Consider the following 19,498-nt stretch of genomic DNA (forward strand, 5'->3'; position numbering starts at 1 on the left):
AGAATGGGCTCTGTTGAAGGGTGTTGCAGTACAGCAGTGGGCAACTTTGGCATCACTGCTGGGAAGAAGGTCATCTACTAATTGCATTTATCCCCCTGTGACTAATTGAAGCAGATGACCAAAAAAAAACCTGTTTTCTTCTCTGCATTTAGTCGATAGTGCCTTACAATTTCAGTTCCTTTCGTGGGCATCTGCAGTAGTTTAAACACTGACACGTATTCTGTCACTTGTTAGGCAAAAAAAGGTCAGTAAAAGGGGCTTTTGTCATTAAACCAAATCTTCACGCTTTCCTGTGATTTCACAGAAGAAAACTAAATATTCCTGGCTTTGGCAGTTGGCTATCATTTCCCAAGGTACTTCTCAGCAGTCCAGTTTTTTGGCTTTTTTTTCTTTCCCTGATAAAATAAAGCCAGTTTTCCTTTCTGACCAGTGTTCATAGAAAGGGAACACAAAATCCCTGCTTCACCTGTGCTTCAGCTGGGATTCAGCAGCCAGGTGTGGAAAAGGGAGAGGTCAAATGAAACCATCACTGCCTTATTCTTTGAATACTGTAACCTAGAGCTGTCTCTCCCAGTTGTGGATGGGCATCCTACAGACCAGCATGAAGGCTTGATCTGAAAAACTGCTGCGCAGCACAGAATCCTTATTTTTTTAAAGAGTTATTGCCATAACAGAGCCTTGAGTGACTCACGAGGATGACAAAAGGTGAAGAATAAAGCAGACCAGATACTCTGAAATTAAGATAATTCCCCCCCCTTGTTTACAGTACAAAAATTTTATTTTTTTTGTTAGGATAATTTAAAGTTTAAAACGGAAGTAGACATATTCATTTTACAAACAAGATATTCTTCCATAAGTAGGACCATTAAAAACAGTAAACAAAACAAAAAAATGCTATCTTTACAAAAGCTCTGTGCATAGCAACTTCATACTGAGTGTAACTGACAAAGCAAAAAAAACCAAACAAAACCAAACCAAAAAAATCAACCAGCCAACCCCAAACAAACCCCAAAACTATACAGTAGGGAGAAATGAGGCCTTAATTTACAGAAGGGAGAAAATGGTCTTTAAAAAACCATGCATATTGGAAGTGTGCAAAGAAATAGGGAGAGTAAGATGCTATACCAAGATAAATAATGAAATAAAATGTACTCTTTCAAAGTTATGATAGGATCTGTAATTACCTATCGCGACACTTTCATCTTTCTAGTGGCAAAAAGGAAAGTCATATGGGAATATTAAACAGCAATAACTAAAAGAGGACAGATTTGCTTATTACATTGGAAAAAATCCTTACATATATATCTCTTTTTACATTTCCTTTTCCTTTTTGCTGGGTATTTTGCCACTGCCAATGTCCTCCATTCACGCTCAAGGATTTTTTTGATTGTATTTATTTACACACCTTTTCTCTTTGTAAAGCTACTGGTAACTTCTATGCTCGTTTCAATACAAGGATTTACATGCGTGAGCGAAATTTGTGTTCTAAATCATTCCTATGTTGACTTCTTTCATTCTTTTGGCTCAAATCAAACCCCGTTAAATTATGTCTCAGGCAGCCAGACTTGGTTCTTGTCCCATAGAGAGCCCTGGAGGTGCCTTCCTGGGGAGGTTTTCTTTTCCTTTGGGCTCACAGCTCCCCCAGCTGTGGGACTGAATGGAGCTAATGAAAGTAACTGAGATGTGAAAGGAACATGTTTGTTAAAAATATGAGGGATCAAGGAAGCAAGGTGCTGCCTTTCAGGCTGTGTTCTAGAAGTTTGTATCTGGAGCGTTTCCTGGGCATGGAATTTTGAGTATCATTGGGATAAAATTAGAAAGTAGCCTGAAGAGAAAGGGAGACTGGGGAAAAAAATGCAGTATTTCTATGCATTGGAGTTGCTGGAAAATTTTTTAGTACATCAGAGTGGGGGGAACAGAGATGGTCTATTGGAAACAAGTCTGGTAAGACTCATTCTTTCGTATTTCAGGAGTTCTTGGATTCAATGCTGGTTGTGTTGCTGACCTCCAGTGGTTTCTCCTTCCTTGATGGCACGAAGGACATGCACAGAACCTGCAGTGTCAATGAACTTGCAACCATGATAAACGGTGAGTTATTTTCTTTCATCTTTTCTGGAATGAGACACTTTCTTAGTATCCTGGCTGTAAGACTCTAACTAACTGTATCTGTGCTTCTTAAAAGCACATTATTCCCAGCAAATTTCTTTGTAAAGCTGCTTTAAATTGCTACTTTTTCTGATAAATTGGGCCATGAGTTTTAGAGGACAGTAACCTCTCTCTTCCCTTTCTAAAATATGACATGAGAAGCCCTCCTGAAATATCACAGCAGTCAGGAGCAGCACAGAGCTGCTTCCCAATAGGAGGATCACCATCAGGAACCATAGGAATAGCTCAATTCATTGTCTTTGCAGTCCACTGGCTTCCCTGCTGTGCTGCATTCCGGTTTAGAAACACATCCTGCTAACATGTCTGTAAACCAAATGCATTTCTCAGAAGGTGAACTGTATGCTTCACCAAATTAAGCTTTGAGGAGGCCCCGTTTTTAGCAGTTTGAACCAGAAGTGCAGTCCCAAGAAGTCAGCTTCCCTGCACCAGGCTATTTACAGGAATGATTTTACACGTTTGCAGAATGCAGTCCTGTGCCAAAACCTGTCTGTAAGGTGGGAGCCTATGACAATCATACCACACAATACCGAGCTTCAGGCACTGATTGCTGCAGCTGGCTCTGAACCACAGAGACCTTCTAATCTATTACTAATCCAAATTTGCTCCAAATGGCCTCAGCCATTGCTGTCCCAGCTGTCCAGTTCAGGATGGACTCAAGATGGAGAACATCATCTACCACAAATTGTTGAATCACAAGAATACTATTTAATGTATTGGTAAAAATACTGGGCATTGGACAAGTAGTTTTAGGGACCATATATTAAGGATTTATTTATCAACAGAAAGATGCTATCATAGGAACAACTATTCATGCAGCTGTGAATGGTGTTTTAGTAGGGAGTAAATAGTGTAGCTGACTTTTATTTTCCTCAAAAAAATGGCTTTCCAACAAAATCAATTTCTTTTTAGTGGTCTCTGCTTTATCAGATAAGTTGTGATTGCTTTCCTTACATTCTCACCTTCCAACTTCAGGAAGGGAGAAGCAAAGGAGAACTAAATGTCAGTTTTAGGCCAAAATGCAGAAAAAAATCACACTGGATGCTTCTACAAACTTTAGTGTATAAATGGAAAATACTTACCGCTGGGAATGACTCAAGATAAAAGTGCATAAGTTATTCAAAAACGTATCTTCCCTTTACAAATGCGCCCTTAACGCGAAGTATAACTGAATGCAAAGTGTTCCAACTGCACAGAAGAACAATGTTTGAGAGAACTCTTTCTCTCCCCAGTTCATACACTGAGTGTATAAAGTAAACTCAGTACCTCGTGAAGACTCCAAATGGTTCAAATCCCTACGTGTGCCACTCGTTTGCCAATGGGGTCATTGAAACTTACCAGTTCATCTTAGTACCTGAATGTCTTAATTGAAACAAAACACAGGAGGGGGGGAAGAGGAGGAGGATGAAAATTTGTACGTGAATCAGTGTTCTGTATATCATCACGTGTTTATCAGTTTCTGACAATTTTGTTAATTGATCAGAAAGAATCCTATGATATCCTTGCACATGGATTCACTAAGAGGGAAGAAGTGAGGAGCGACCGCAGCAGTAATATATCTTGAACTTGTCACTACATTTTTGCATCATTTTTCTTCATTGTACAACTGGAGGAAAAAATCCAAAAAAGGTTTAATTTCTACCTCTACATACAATAAGTTACAAGTTTATTTATTTAAATAATTGTAAAACATCTTACATTTTTAAAGAGGTTAAACTATAAGCAAATACACACATACACCAAAGTTCCATCACTCGTGTCAGTTTGTCCTAGAAATTCTTTCATGCTGGTACCCTGTTTTGTTGATTTTTTTTTTTTATTTTTTTTTCTGCATAAACTAAATTGATATCTGAAAGGCTCCATATAAAATAGAAACTTCAACTTTTTTCCCCTACAAAGTAAAACAAATTGTATCCAAAATATCAAGCTTGAATCATTTTTGCCAATTTCTTTTTCCTTTTAATATTTTACAAATCTTAGGAAGGTTTCGTGTCTTTCAAGACTTTGCATTTCTGATCCCATTCTGCCAACTGTTGTTTGTCCTCTGGCTCTTGGCTGATTCTTCATTCGCAGTGTTCTAGGAGTTGACGTGGTTGTGTCAGAAATATCAAACAGGTAAAAGATGCAGCCTTCTGTCTCGTCCAATCCATAAAAAATGTTCCTTTTATTTCCTGGGCCTGGCTTTCCCCCCAAAAAGAGCTTGTAGTGCTATTTATTTTTTTTTTCTTTTTAGTGGTCCATCACAATAAGTAGTTTTGTGCTGTAAAAGAAAAATGAAAAAAAAGAGGAAAAAAGGGAAGAGGGAGAGGAGCAAAGCTGCCTCTTCCTTACATCGGGGGAACGACAAGACCAGTCATGGCTGAAAAAGAAAATTGACAAAGATGAAATGCTGGCATATTTTTATGGAGAAAAGTTTATTTGAGCCCTTCACCCTTCTGTGTGCAGTCACACATTGCAGCAGTGCATCTATTTGCAGGTTAAATGATGGTATTAAAAGACCTTCAATGTCTCAGAATGTTTTTATGCTTGATTTGTGCTTTAGTGAGAAGAGCCAACGGTGCAAGCCTGACAGCAGCCACAGAAAATGAACAACGTGCCACTTCATTGTGGGTTCCACAGGGCCAGGCCCATCGTGGCTTTTAAGTCAATAAAGGAGAGAATGGATTAATTGAAGCTCTAGTGCGTGAACTTTCAGAAATGCCTAATAATTTTTGGTGCACGTGTCCTAAGACTTGTTGCAAATGGACACTGAAATTTTTGGGACAGTTCCTAGCAGATTTCTTATGCTTTCTCAAGTTGAGCACTCAAAATCATTCTTGAACTGTCAGGACCAAGCGGGGTCCTTGTTTCTCACTCAACCTGCTAATTTGCTTGCAAGAAAAGGTTATGGTGTGAGTGAGGAAGGATAATGTGAAAGCAAACGGGAATTTACCCAGGAACCACTTATGGGACCTCGCCATAGAACTGTGAGTGCTGATTCATTGGAGAATGACCAGAGCTGAGCTTTACTAATTCAGTTTCAGTGGAAATAATGGACCAGCCTCTCTTTCTCGCTTGGTTTACCCCATATGTCTGAATCACTGTAGTCTTACCTGGCACGTTCCCAGAACACCGGGCTTATGTAAATTATTTATTAGTCACTCTCACTGCCTTTAATTGCAGTTATATTCTTCATAACTGACAACGGCAACATTTGAAGCTGCCTGGAACTGGTGCTGTTCCCAAAGGTTTTGAGGGGTAAGTTAAGTTTATATGTATTTATATAACAAATGAGTGAGTCATATTTTCAAAGGGGCCTCAGCGTAGTGCAAGGTCCTAATCCTGTGAAGATTTACGTTCATTGAAATTTGTGGGATTATTCATGTGTTTAAAGCCCTGTCCTCCGAGAATTAATTTCACCCTTATGTTCACAGTGTTTAAAAAAAAATGCTCAGGGCGAGATCCTCAGCTAACATGACTCTTTTATTGGAGCTCTGTTGATTTTAAACAACTGTGGACATGGTCTGTGATTTAATACAATAGGAAAACAAATATTTTCATATTTTCTATGTGACTAGGGCTAAAATTTCCTGCAAATTTTGACAGCTGAAAAAGAAAGTGAAACTGAACAATCTTGAGTCAAGTATCTGCTGTTCTTAATGGCATTTGCTAGTGTGTTTCAAATGGAGATTTTTTTTCAAACAGGCAATTGATATAACCCTAAATGAGGAAGGTAAATATTTGCATGTCTACTGAGGGTCAAGGGGGAAGAGAGTGCATCTGAAGAAGAGAGGCCTTCTGGTCACGTGAGGGGCTGCTCCTCTCTTCTTCCTGACTCCCCCAAACTGGAAAATGACTTTAATTTCCTGGAGGGCTGGGACACTGAAGAGTTACCCACTGACCTGCCTTTCTACCCTCTAGAAAACTGGATTTAAGCCTTGGGTTGACGCCCTTGCCTGGATTCTGCAGTGCTGGGGGAAGAGGCATGCGCTCCCTCGGCTGCTCACCGCCATCCACAGGTTTCCCAGCAGAGCAATCTATGTGAGCACTTCCTAATCTGCTTCAGGCAAAATCATCCAAGTTAGCTCAAAGAATTTAAGTTGTTTGTCTGAAGTATCCTGGCTGGGTCTTTTGCCTGAAGCAAAGAAAGCAAGGCTTGCACAGACTGTGCCTGGTCAGTCCTCTGTTTGGATGACTCTGCAGAGAAGCAGCAGTCCCTGTTACAGCTAACATGGTTTAATTTGAGACATCCATAGTCTGCTGTCAGTGTGGTTTAAACTCTATTCCTAAGGGGGAGAGATCACACTGGCATAGGAGCCACTTCTGATACTACTCTTATCAATGTTATTGTCGTTCTTTTAATCAAGTTAAATTTCCAGCAGATCAAAACAAGGACTAAAGCTGAGTTTCTTCCAGGAGCCTTCAAAAATATTTTAGGAATGCTTGCAGAGGCAGCATTTTGTAAAGCCCCTTACAGTGAGGGAGGAGCACATTTTCACGGCGTAATTAAAGAGATGACGCTTGGGTCCAGCAGTCCTGGACTCAGACTGCTGCCAGCAACAACAGAATTGCCATCTGCAACCCACTGTGTTATTACCTCTGGGACTCTGATCTCTCTTTTGCCACCTTTTCCCCTGAGCAAGTCTCTCTATCCTCTCCTTTCGCCCCCCTCAGAAAGTTTGGTTTGTCATTGCAGGCTGTAAATGCTCCAGAGTGGCGAGAAGCCCTTGGAAGCTGTTAGGATGGAATCTGCCCATGGAGAAATCGAGGTGGAACTGTAAGATAATAAGGACAGGCAACAAGCTTTATTGCTACCCTGGTGTTTCATCTGAAAGTTGCAGCTTCACCTCTTTCTGCAACAAAAAAGGAGGCTGAGGACTGCTGGCTGGGATTCTCACCTGTTCTTCCCCAGCTCACACAAATGCCTTTGCTCTGTGGTTCTCTCTTTCTGCCTACCCTTATCTGTCCATTTCCACCCCACCTCCACTCCCCTTTGGGGCTGCACTGTCAAAAGCCTATTCCCAGCCTGTATCGCTTTTTATTGAATGTTTGTGAGGTTTGGATTAAGGTCTTACACTGCTAGCAAAGCTGTAATTATTTTTGCCTGTATTACTATATATTGAATCGATGTAACTTTTCAATAAAGGTGGTTCAATGCAGGACACTCCCTGATGAGTTGGGAATATAGAAACCACAGTCATTATCCCAGAGGGTGGGTTTTTTTTTTTTTTTTTCTTGGAGGGAAATGGAAAAAGAATTAGAGATGAGCCTTATTGTATTAACCTTGACAGCTTGCAATTATCAACTGAAACACTTGATTAAAATTGTCACAAGGTTGGAGAATTTTTTAATAAATAAATAATCAAACATGGATAGTACCCAGATGCTATGGTGATAGGCACCTTTAATGGCTGTAATTAATAATGATCATAAGCCTAGTGTACACGAGTGGCTCCTGGAAATGCCATCTTGCTCTGCAGTGCAAAGAACTCTGCAGTTCACACAACCATTCAGTAAGAACTGGGGATGGGCTCTGCACTGCTTATACATTCTATAGCTAGCATAGGTGCTTTGGTGGCTAAATTATGACTTGTTTTACAAACCCCACTTTCTAAAGAAGGGTGTTGAGCGTTTTCAGCCACTGTGTCTTCCTCTCTCCTTTGGTTGTATGACTATTTCTTTTCCTCTTTTGCCACAGTTTCCAGTGAACTGCAATCTTACAGTTCTACAGCTCTCCACAGAGGTGAACAATGTGCTGCAGTGGTGCAATTTTGAGCATCTTAAATGAATGCTGCTATCCTGCAAGGTCAGAAATACCTCTGTGCATGAGGTGTCCTGCACACAAAGACGTAGGTTTCTAATTGCAAAAGCCACCAAGCTGTTGGTACCAGATGCAGCTGGTAGGTGCAAGCTTTACCCTATTGCTATCTTTGCTTCCCATCGTGGCTGCCACTAGAAAATGCATAGTTTCACTTTTAATAATTACTTATATTACTTATTTAATAATAACTGGGGAACTGTTTGTAAAACAATGCACTGTTTTACAAATGAGCAATCAGCTCGGTGTTTTCCTCCAGATATCCTAGCTATACATTGTGACATATAATGAGCTCCTATAATTAACATCCCATCAAGTGAAGGATAAGCAAATAATAGGATTTTTGTTTAGCTAACTTCTAACAAGAAGTTTGAAATATCTTTTATGACTTTCTTTACTTTGAAACAGTTTGTGCCCCATACGTCTCTGCCAATAAACTGCAGAGAAAAATGTACTTCATCCTTATATATCAAATTTAATCAAATGACACATATATAGTTTTCTTACATATTGACATCATGAATATATCATTTATGGTCTGTAAGGTACTTAAAGCACTGTCTAGTGTACACCTCTATTACACCTCTATTATCTAATACACCTCTATTTCCTTAGGAAATAGTACAGATGTCCCCCTTGCTAAATTGAGACTGTTCCTATGGGTATCAGACTTCAATACTTTTTGGGTTGGCTAGGATCCTGATGGTTAATGGAACATCTGACCTTCTGGGGCTTGCCTGCTATTCCTTGTGACTGAGCTTGCATTTTCATGTTGAGATGTGCTGAGCTGGCCAAAGGTAATCTGGGCAGTCAGCGGTCCATGCTGTTCCAGCAGTTTCCAATTTGCTTACTTTTCCCCATCAGCTGTCCTCCATCTGAGATGAGTTGATTAGGCATTTGTGTACTAATCATGCCGTGTTGCATCACGTCACATTATATCTTCCCAATGCCTTCTTTAAACTCCCTTGACATCTGACGTGAATGGAGAATACAATTGTTCTGATCAGGATCACCTGCTCTCAATTTGGGTAACATATAGAACTGAGTGGCATCCAGTATGGATTGCTGCTTGTTCTCTACCTATCGTGTCCTGTAACAGTGAAGGAATGTATAGCAGATGGCAGGTGAAAGAGGTAAGCAAGAACACGTGGCACAGGATGGGGTTATTAGAGGGCATTCCACAGGTCTTGGCTGAGTTGTGCAGCCCCAAGCTGAAAGCCAGCAGATAGGCACATTTCATGCTCAGCTCATAGTTTTGATTCACAGTGTGTTTTCCTCAAGCTGTCCTGTTATTTCCAGCACAAGATTGTCCCTCAAAAAAACATCTTTGCATCTCTTAAATGGCCAGGAATAATGAGAGTGCTAATCTGAGGATTAAGCTCATAAGGCTCCTGTTTAGACTAGTTTTTATCCAGGCTTAAACACTGCTGTAGTTAACGTACACAGAAGCTCCATTCAAGACTTCTGTTGCTGCTTGTAAGCAGAGTGGCCCTGGGGGCCAGGTAGCATTTTTGATGCTATCACTGCAACAGGATGCAATAAGTAGGATGGAGGCTGTATCACTAGGAGACTTTTTGCCTTTCAACAATAGATGCAGGCAAAGTACAACACTGGAGATGTTACAACAGAGCTTAAAAAAATCCCAGCTGGAAAGATGCTTTTGCTGTATTATGGGTAGGGAAACTGGGAGGTGATGTCAAAACCCTGCATGATGTGCTTTCAGTTGGAGCCTGAATATACTTACAGCTTGTTCTGTGCTTTTGCTGATGCCCATGTTAAAATAAAATTTATATATATATATATATATATATATATATATATATATATTAACAGCATGCCTGTTCTTAGCTTATATATTACATGGCAATGGCACAGCAAAAGGAGATTAACAGTGTCCCATTACTGCAGCACAGTAAGTCTATTCAGGAGGCCTGTTTGGGACCCTCCTGTTGACTTTCTGGCCACATCTGTCTGTCAACACTGTGGGAATATTAATTTGGATATCAGGCTGTGTGTAGCTGGACCCTCTCCAAATCATGCACTCCTCAGCATCAATTTAAGCAGTTCAGTTGGAAAGAAAACTTTCCATCTCTGGCTGAAATAGTTAAATAGCTACGAAAACCTGACATAGCGAACCTGGGGCAGAGTGGTCTGTGAATCAGCTGCTGTCTTTGCTGCGAGTCACAGCTGTGGTTTGCTGCTGCAGTCTGACTGACAAGTCTCACTGTGCAGGTACTGTATCTGCTGAAGTCACTTGTGGCTTTATTACTGCTGTTATGTATTGCAGTGCTGAAGTACAAGATTTCCCACAGTGAAGGAGACACAGTGGACTTCTATCGGTGAAAAATGCAAAGATGTGAGTGCTGGGTTTTTAGCTCTAAGATTTTCTGTTATATTGAAGTTCCATTACTAGAATCTCTTATTTCCAATTAATAGATTGAATAAAACACATCGTAAACACTAAATGCCATTAATAGCACAAAATGAACTCTGTTACTTCACTTGTTTACAAAAGGGATTAAAGAGAAATTTAAAAAAACTCTTGCTAAGCTGCATCTGAAGCAGATGGGATGGACACAGTAAGTCAAGGGACAGTGTTAACTAAAGTTCATAACTAGTCGGTGTGGTTTTTGTTACCCAATCTTTTCCTTTCTCCCAGGAAGTGTCTTGACAATGATTTTTCCCTGAACTGATCTGCAGTTAGCTCTGCCTTTGGTAACTTGTTAAAATAAACCTTCTAGCCTGGTGGGTACACAAGTTTGAATTTAAATCCAATTTAAATCTACTCTGAACACAAAGCTGCTGTTGAGTGATTTCTCTTTAGATTACGTCCAACTGCTTCAAGCTATAGAACCAAACTACTCCTGAGCTTGATAGGCCTTCCTAGTTCGATGTTCAAACCTGTTTACAATCACGTGGCCTTGGAACAGTTTCTCAAAACAGCTAAAATCTCACCATGGGTTTTGTTTGCTTTTATACATATAAAAATACAGTGAAATCACTATGGTCCAACATTAGCTGATAGAACTCAAAAAAAAAAACAAAGGTAACTGCAGACCAGGTAGTGATGATAACTCTTCAGAGTCCATGATCATACCCGACACAAAGATAAATTTGCCTGTAAACAGTTTAGATAAATAGCCCCAGCTGTTGGGTCAACAAAGCTTTCTTTATGTACAAATCTGTGCACAAAAATTGCTTCAAATACTCCTGCCCTTCTCCTTTAAACAGAGTAGGAAAGAAATTGTGTTCCCTGTCAACATGTGCATTTACATGGATGGGGCAATGTGTTTCTTTAATGGGGAGGAGATGATCTTAAAGGGGCACGAAGTTTCAGGTAATTGCAGCAGGGGAAGAAGCTGTTTCACATATATAGCAGAATTCTGCATGCTAGCTTTTAAAAATGTAATTATTTTTGTTCAACACACCTAAAATTTCCTTATTATATAAAATAATCACAGCTTATGTAGGTCCCTGTGGCCTGGCTAAGGATTTATAATGCACCCAAATCAACAGGTGCGGTTTGTAGGACTCATTTTTAGAATTACCACTGGCTCTTGGCATGGCTGAGTTCCCAGATTTGTTTTTTTTCTATGATATCTCTAGTGAAGTCTGAAGGAGCCAGATGACTTCTAAGGCCCTATAAAAGCTTTCTTTTATGGAGACTTGGAGTGTATTTATGTGCTGCACAACCCCCCCTCCCCTCCCACAGCCTGTTAAAGCAAAGAATTTAATACAGGTTTCCATTCTTATCTTAATACTCACATTTGTTTTGCAGATCACCTTTAAAAAGGCTGTAAATGTACTATAGGGCTTAATTCCCTGCATGAGCCTAAACCTTGCAGCAGGTTTCAAGACATTGGCCATTGTGTGCAGAGCTGTCTATTAACTCTGCAAGGCAGACATTTGTTTTACAAGTCCCTGCAGCTTAAGGAGAAGCCATTCCTCGCAAAAGAGCTGGTATTTAAAAGAAGCATGGGTGAAATCCTTGTCGGTATAAATGAGTATCTGTCCCTCATTGCTTTAACGTGAAAAAGACAAAACATGGAGCAATGCTTTAATCCAGCTGAGTTGGGTCAGACTTTCACTATAGAGTCCTCTAATGGTGTAGTGGTCTTTCAGGTGGTTATTGTATTGGCTACAGGTGAACACAGTGTGCTTGGTATATGCCAGCTGAATGTGAATTGTGCATTTCTTACCTCTAAACCCATTTCCATTGCCACTGGAGCAGGCAGGAGAAGGAGACCCTTGGGGTCTGATGACGGGAGCAAAGGCACTCTTCTGTTTGACAGCAGGAAAGACGGAAGAGGAGAACGGAAGGATGGAAGAAGTGCTGGAGGAGCCAACTGTTGGACTTGAAGACATTACTGCAAGAGAAGAAAAAGTTATTCCTCATCAGAGATGCAGTAAGACATGTTTGGTGTTGCTTTATATGTCTGTCCTGTTGGCTTGGCTGAGGTAAGTCTAAAGTAGAAGGGTAGTCAGTTAGACTGAACAGCTAGGTCAAAGAAAATATGTCTAATTAATCTAATTAATCAATATTTCTTGTGTTTTCAAATGAATCCCCAAATCTCACAGAATTGTAGAATCACAGAATCACAGAATTGTAGGGGTTGGAAGGGACCTCCAGAGATCATCGAGTCCAACCCCATCTCCTTTAAGTATTAGTTAGAAAGAATAACAACAATATGCTGCAGACTTGGTCCTTTCCTTAATGAAGTCCTACAGAGGGAAATCAAGTCATGGAAGGAAGAGTGACTTGCCTGTGGTCACCCTTGTAACAGGAAGTGCAATAATACTTACTTCATCGAAGTAAAAATAATCCAGAGTTCAGCTCTGTTATTGCTAATGTAGTACAAAAGTCATTTCAGAATGTCTTTTACTAAGGATATTCAATTCACAGGCAGGGTTCAGTATTCCTCTGTTATTCGTGAAAGAGGGGAACGTCTGTAGGTACACTAGAACACAAATTCTAAGCCTCTTACAGAATTTTCACTGAATCTCAAAAACTTTTCTTGAAAGATGTTGCTCTGTTACTTGATGCAGTAAATGAAATTAAGCAGGGCCAGGCACAAACCTAGAAGAAGCAAAGCACTTACTTCCATAAGGGGATCCTGTTGGAGAGCCGTTAATGAAACCGGGGGAGCCTGGAACACCCAGGTTTGACATGGGGACGTTGCTGTAGCCATTCATGCTGTTGCTGGAAGTGCTGTAATTGGACTGTTGAGGTGTGGAACTGGATGAGTAACCGCGGGGTGAGATGCTGCTTGTGTTACGAATGTAACCTACAAATAAAACATATTTCATGGAATGCCAAGGAATTTAGTTTAAAACTTTCTCTTTAATTAAAAAAAAAAAAAAACAAAAAACAAACCCTGGCTCACAGTTAAATTATTTATTTAAATCCAGCTTAAATAAAACAGCCAAGTAAGTGTAATTAAACTGTCAGGGGGGGAAAGAACAATGTAAGTAAATAAAAGCCATTTGTTGTCTTTCATGTTTGGTTGCAAAATGCTTGTGGTATTTTTCTTAGCCTTCTTTTCCTCCAGAAAGAGATTTGAAGAATACTACAGCTATCATCATTAAAGTACCAGTCTATTATTAGAGCTGCAAAAGGGTTTTTCCACTGAAAAGACTTCATTAGAAGGGTGTGATCCAATACTCTTAACTACAACTACTACACCAGGTCACACAGGTAGACATCCAGATGGGTCTTCAGTACCTCCATCGAAGGAGGCTCAAGTTGAGACGCTACTGTTGAAATAACTGAGATTCAGTTTCTCACTGTGTGAATTAACACTGTACCGCTTGCACTGCTCACCTTGGTTGTTTCCCTGTGTTGACTCTGAGATGCTGACCCCCAGCTGGCTGCCGTAGGAGTTAATGCCCATCATGCTGCTGTGCGCCGGGGAGCTGGACAGTGCAGGGATCTGCGCGGGATTCCGCGGTACGCTGTAGAGAGCTTCTGCGATGTCTGCAGCTCGTTTCAGAATGATGTCCTGCAGAACGAAGGGCACAACTTCAGCAAAGTGCTGGGAGAAAAGTGCTGGAGTTTGTTACAAAAATCTCAAGGCATCCCACTACCCTGCCCAGAGTAGTTACTCTGACCTGGTTGTTATGCGGCGTTCCGTACAGTGCTTCAACTAGGTCAGCAGCTCGTTTCAACAGCATTTCCTAGGGAAGGACCAGATAGAGAGACACGTAAAGCAGCTGGAAAGGACAGGAGTCCCGTGCAGGGGAAGCGGCGCGGTGCGGGCGCTGGACGGCAGCGGGCGGCGGCTGAGCGGCGCGCCGGGCCCGGAGCTCTCCAGCGTCCTGAAGGCGGTCGGCCATCCCCGATTTCCAACAGCAACTCGGCTTCCTGCTGGATTTCAGTGCATCTTTTTGCATAGGCACATCAGGCGAGAACGCAGAACCTGATCGCCTATCATCACGCAGAGATAGGTAATAACAGTTAGTCTTCTACTGCACTGAAATAGAGGAGTAAAGTCATTCATGCGGCTCTCGTAGCGCGAGGCACTGCATCAACAAGCTGCAAGATTACAGACACAGCGCTTTCAACACGTACATGCTGCGGTTGTGGCTGCAGAAAGCTGACTTTCAAGTGATCTTTAATGAAAGATTCCTTTCAGATTAGACCTCTGCATCAATTCCTTTATGCTTATCATATTTAGGTTCAGAGATTTGCCAGCATGGATAAAGACAAACAGAATATCAAAAAATCACAGAATTGTAGGGGTTGGAAGGGACCTCCAGAGATCATCGAGTCCAACCCCCCTGCCAAAGCAGGTTCCCTACACCAGGTCGCACAGGTCGGCATCCAGGCAGGTCTTGAACATCTCCAGAGAAGGAGACTCCACCACCTCCCTGGGCAGCCTGTTCCAGTGAATATATCCATATGAATATGAATTGAGAAGATATGTGCTGTCAACGCACATTTTAGTAGTAAAAGAATTCATAGACAGTGCTTGAGTTCTAACAGGTAAAACTTACAGGTAGCTATAGAGCCAACATGATCAAATTGTTGTTTGGACCTACAACCAATTAGTGAACTTTTACTTATGTTCAGATATAATTGTCAGTTAAGGTACAATTTTCCATCTTTATGAGTTATTTAAAAGTGAAAGAAAATACTTACTGGGCTTGGTTGGAATGCTTAAAAATGTTTTTACCTTAGCTAATCTTTCAGGGTCCCCAGGATGTCTTGGGATGACTTTTTGCAGTCTTTGGAAACCGTAATCTATAGTAGGTTCATTTAAAGCTGAAAGGAAAACAGAAGATAATGTATTACATGATTATGTGTCTCAGGCAATACCAAACTTAAAGTCTTGCAAAGAAAGATGAGTTTTACAGCTTCTCCACTGCCACAATATCTAGCAAGTTATGGAAAAAAAAAAAAAAAAAAAAAAAAAACCTCAAAAATTTACATACGGTATTGATTATACAGTCAGAAATCAACAGTACCATATTTGGTCATCTCATAAACACATCACCCACCCTGCATACATTCTGCTATCACAAACTAGGGTGCAGCTATTCATTAGACACATTAAACTCTTTAATTGTATGTGGCTTTTATGCATACGTAACCACTTCACTGTAACGATGTTAATTTCTAGTGGCAAACCAAGAGATCCTTAGTACAAGCTGGTGGAGCCCTGATGGAATCGTTGATAATTTCATATAACTTCAGACATGCTGATAGTCTCTACTTTGACAGTAATAATGTAGTTTCTGATTAATCAAAATTAAAATCTGTTTGAAATTAATATAGAAACCAACATCAGCTCTTCAGAATTCTGCACGCTGGCAGGATTTGCCTCTAATATGTTAGGATTATTAGTGTTTAGTAATAAATATATAGATAGATAGAATTTCATTATACTTCAGAATGAGCATTGTAATGTAAACGACACATTCATGCAATCGTATGCAAAGAATCTTGCTTAGAATTCCATGAACCATTTAACAAGTGATGCATCTAACTCCTGTAGCAATATCCTCATTCAGTGCTGGCTTCTTTCACCTTTTGGTACAATTTCTCCTTCTTCCACAACTTTCTTTTTTTTTTAAAAGAACTGGTGACATCAGCACAGCTGAAAAAATACCTGATTCCAAGAAATGCAGGTGGCATTTACTGACTCCTCTGAAATATTCTCAGCATCTTTCAGGATAACCGTTTCAAACACCGGGAGAATTAAACTATCAAGTGAGACAGACTATTATACGGATCCAAATTCTCTGTTTATCTGTTTCTATCTTTGGTATAACAACATGAAGGTAAAAGGTCATATTCCCCACCGAGATACATTTTATATTTACTTTTTATTAAATAATTATGGCATGGCATGAAGTTTAAATATTACAGGAGATAATCAAGTGGGAATTGTGAAGAGAAAACCCAGACCAGAGAATTTAGTCTTGGCTATACTTAGAATGTCTTTGCTCTCCACTGGGAGCCATTCTGGTTTGCTTAAGGAGTTTAATAATACACATTTCAACTGCCACAGAATCTACATCCCGTTTGGGAAGAGGTTTTTTTGAGGGGGTGGGTTGTTTTTGTTGGTTTTTTTTTTTGCCAATAATCCTGAGAATTATAGACCAATTCTCTCACGAGCCTATACATCATTGTGTGCCATTTCTCTTCTTGATTACAAGTCTAATGAGTTATGTTGCATTTTTTAGATATAAGCAAGAGCAATGTAAAATATACAAGAAATATAACATATATCTATATATAGTTAACTAAAATTAGCTAACGGGAATATACAGCATTCTAATTCAGGAAAAAGAAATAGGCTGTTATTCAACAAACATTTTTCCAAAGTACTGACATGGATTTTTTTTAAATTCTATTCAGACAAATAAATAGCAACAAATAAATTCTCAACAATGTTGAACTGTCTAAGAACTCAACCATTTACAGTTCACGCAGATATTATGCCTCTTGTCACAAAAGGTTTTCTGTATGATCTGTAGTAAAAAAGATTACTGTTATTTTACTCATTAATGAAACAAAACTATCTCTGTTATGAAATCCTGCAAAGAAACATGTGATATTTTTGGAAATAGATGGTAGCTTTTCAACTGAAGCTGCAACAGGAGAGGTGAGATGTAGACTCCATCAGCAAGTTTAAACAGCTTCACCACAATACCACCTCCACTGAGAAAAGAACTATTGGATCAGCAGTGATTTATCTATGTGTTACATAGACTGTATGTCAAAATTATATCCAAATGCTTTTTGGTTCCTGGTAGAGACCAGAAAGAGATAGGTATCCAAAGTGAAGACTTCCAGAAAACTGACTGAGGCATAGCAAAATCTCTTTGACCGCTCACAGATCCAATGTTTCAGGCACTAAGGGTCTCTTGAATTTCCCAGAAAGTAACTTAAAAAATTGTTCATGACATGAGATAGCATGTGCACAAAAGAGCACTCATCTAGAAAATAAACACATTGTTGGTCAGTTTATAAACTGCACTCTAGCACAGTTGTTAGAATTATGTTATAGAATTGTCACAGTCAGCAGCAGGGAGAGGTCTGAATGCCCCACAGTCTGCCTGGCAATTTATGACAAGACCCAAACAGAGTACAGCATAATGCTGCCTCTTTTATATCATTACTTATCCTAGATAAACCATGCTTCCATTTTAAATACAAGTCTCCAGTTACTATGGCCCACTGGAATATGATGCCATGACACCTGTCTGCATTTGCACAACCTGAAACAACAGCTCAGTCCCATTCATCTCAACGGGGACTAACTCAGATACCCAATGATAACAGTGCTGACATTTAAAGTATTAATTATTTCACCACACATCAAAGCACATAAGACTGGTGAAGGAGGAGGATGTTTTGAAGATCTGCACAATTTACCATGAGTGACAGCTCGCTCTGATATCACAGTGATGCCCTGGGAGATGCGTGTTCTCCCTCTCTGCCAGACAAAAAAGGGCCTCAGTCAAAGCCCTTGGCAAAGTTCTGCAGCTCGCCTATGCTTTACTCTATGACACAGAGCAAATGCCAACAAGCCCACTGTTTGCAAAGCATAAATGAGGAGAAACAAGGTATGCATACTTCTAGACGTATCTGGAGCATAGAAAACTGAGCAAGGGAGCATATTTAATATTTAGAGCATGACACCTAACCTTCAAGAGCTTAACATACAGAAAACAAAGCACCCATAGTCTTAAAGTCCTGGACTCCAGCTTTGCACTGAGGACTACCATCACTCAAATCAACAGTAAAGAGATGCTTAGTATTCACCCTACAGAATAAAATATTTATCTTCACATTGCTGACTACAGAAGATCTTTGCTTACAGTCAACAGCAATTCTGTGCATTGGGAAGTATGTGCATCTGGTGAGTCTACTCGGAGGAGTACATTAGGACCTAGAGACCTAGAGTTGGAAGGATGCTACCAGAAGTACACATTGTGCTATATTTGCTGTTTCAGTAACAGCTTTCTCAAACACCACACTCCCAACACAGCAATGTCTTCAACAGGCTGAAGGAACCCAGGAGCTGCTCTGTGCAAATGCTTACAGATCACATCAGTTGTGTTCGGGCCAAGTGAACTCACTCTTCCAATTTCTAGAACTCACTGTATCCTTGTAAGCCTTGCTTTCCACAAGCAGATAACAAGAGCTTCTCAAATCTACTTACAAGCTTTAGTAAAACAGTACCTCCCATCCTTGGTACCTGGCACAGAAAGTGAAACACCACAGCCTGGGAGACCAACATATCCTACAGATTAGTTTATATTGCATTGCTCTGACAAGTTAACTCCAGGAGGATTTTTGCTCAGCAAGGAGAATTATGTTCAAAATCTCCCTGAAATACGCATTTCCAGGTTAGAAACTGTACGACAAAGTAAATGCAGAGCTGTGATCAAACTTAAGATATGAAAGCCTACGAGACATATCTGCAGCTGGCGTAAACTGAGGTAAGTGTTATTAAAGTCAATGGAGTTATAATAGCGCTACTTAAAGGAGCAGAGAATGTGAATCTGTGTAGTATTACAGCAGAATATGAGGCTACTGCTGGATTAGCAGCAGGGAACAAATGTCCTGTTTTAAGAACAACTGATGATAGAGAAGTAATACAGAACACGGAGGTGTGCGTGTAACCTGTATTCACACCAGTTTAAGGTTTATATGGAGGATAAATATTTAATTATGGTGATTTAAAAACAGACTTATCACCCTTATTATACTAACTACTGATGTCAGTTGGTTCAGCAGCTGCCACTGCCAGTAACAAGCCATTCCACTAGATTTTTGCCATACTCCAGGACATTGTTGGACACCCACAGAATCTTACTGGCTTCACCCTTAGAAGGGTTTTCCATCTGGCATCTGTAGGGAAAAGTCCACACATAACATTTTGGTGATGAGAGGAGTTTGATGGGTGAGATGCAGCACCCTGAATGATAGCACTTAAGAGTGGAAATGCTGACAGAACCATAAATACAGCAATGCCAGCACAGCACACTTTGCTAGGAGCCCATAATAAATACACATTACAGGATGCA

The 19,498-nt window shown here is 40.2% G+C and overlaps 1 protein-coding gene across 2 annotated transcripts in view; it reads right to left on the reverse strand.

Annotated features, from left to right (window-relative positions):
- Positions 1 to 759: 759 nt before the first annotated feature.
- Positions 760 to 19,498, reverse strand: part of EBF2 (EBF transcription factor 2) — a 121,817-nt gene continuing 103,078 nt past the window's right edge. The window contains exons 11-16 of one of the 2 annotated variants that reach the window (XM_042886727.1): positions 15,133 to 15,221; positions 14,069 to 14,134; positions 13,782 to 13,959; positions 13,060 to 13,245; positions 12,160 to 12,327; positions 760 to 4,423 (exon numbers count right to left, since the gene is read on the reverse strand). In XM_042886727.1, the coding sequence (XP_042742661.1) occupies positions 4,404 to 4,423; positions 12,160 to 12,327; positions 13,060 to 13,245; positions 13,782 to 13,959; positions 14,069 to 14,134; positions 15,133 to 15,221 (707 nt within the window). In that variant the 3' untranslated portion in view covers positions 760 to 4,403. Of the gene's footprint in view, positions 4,523 to 12,159; positions 12,328 to 13,059; positions 13,246 to 13,781; positions 13,960 to 14,068; positions 14,135 to 15,132; positions 15,222 to 19,498 lie in introns of both variants that reach the window. The other variant, XM_042886725.1, reaches the window with a different exon arrangement.

The sequence above is a fragment of the Lagopus leucura genome, unplaced genomic scaffold (assembly GCF_019238085.1).
Source record: "Lagopus leucura isolate 7727_CA_CO unplaced genomic scaffold, USGS_WTPT01 Super-Scaffold_100062, whole genome shotgun sequence".
In the NCBI taxonomy this organism is placed as follows: domain Eukaryota; kingdom Metazoa; phylum Chordata; class Aves; order Galliformes; family Phasianidae; genus Lagopus; species Lagopus leucura.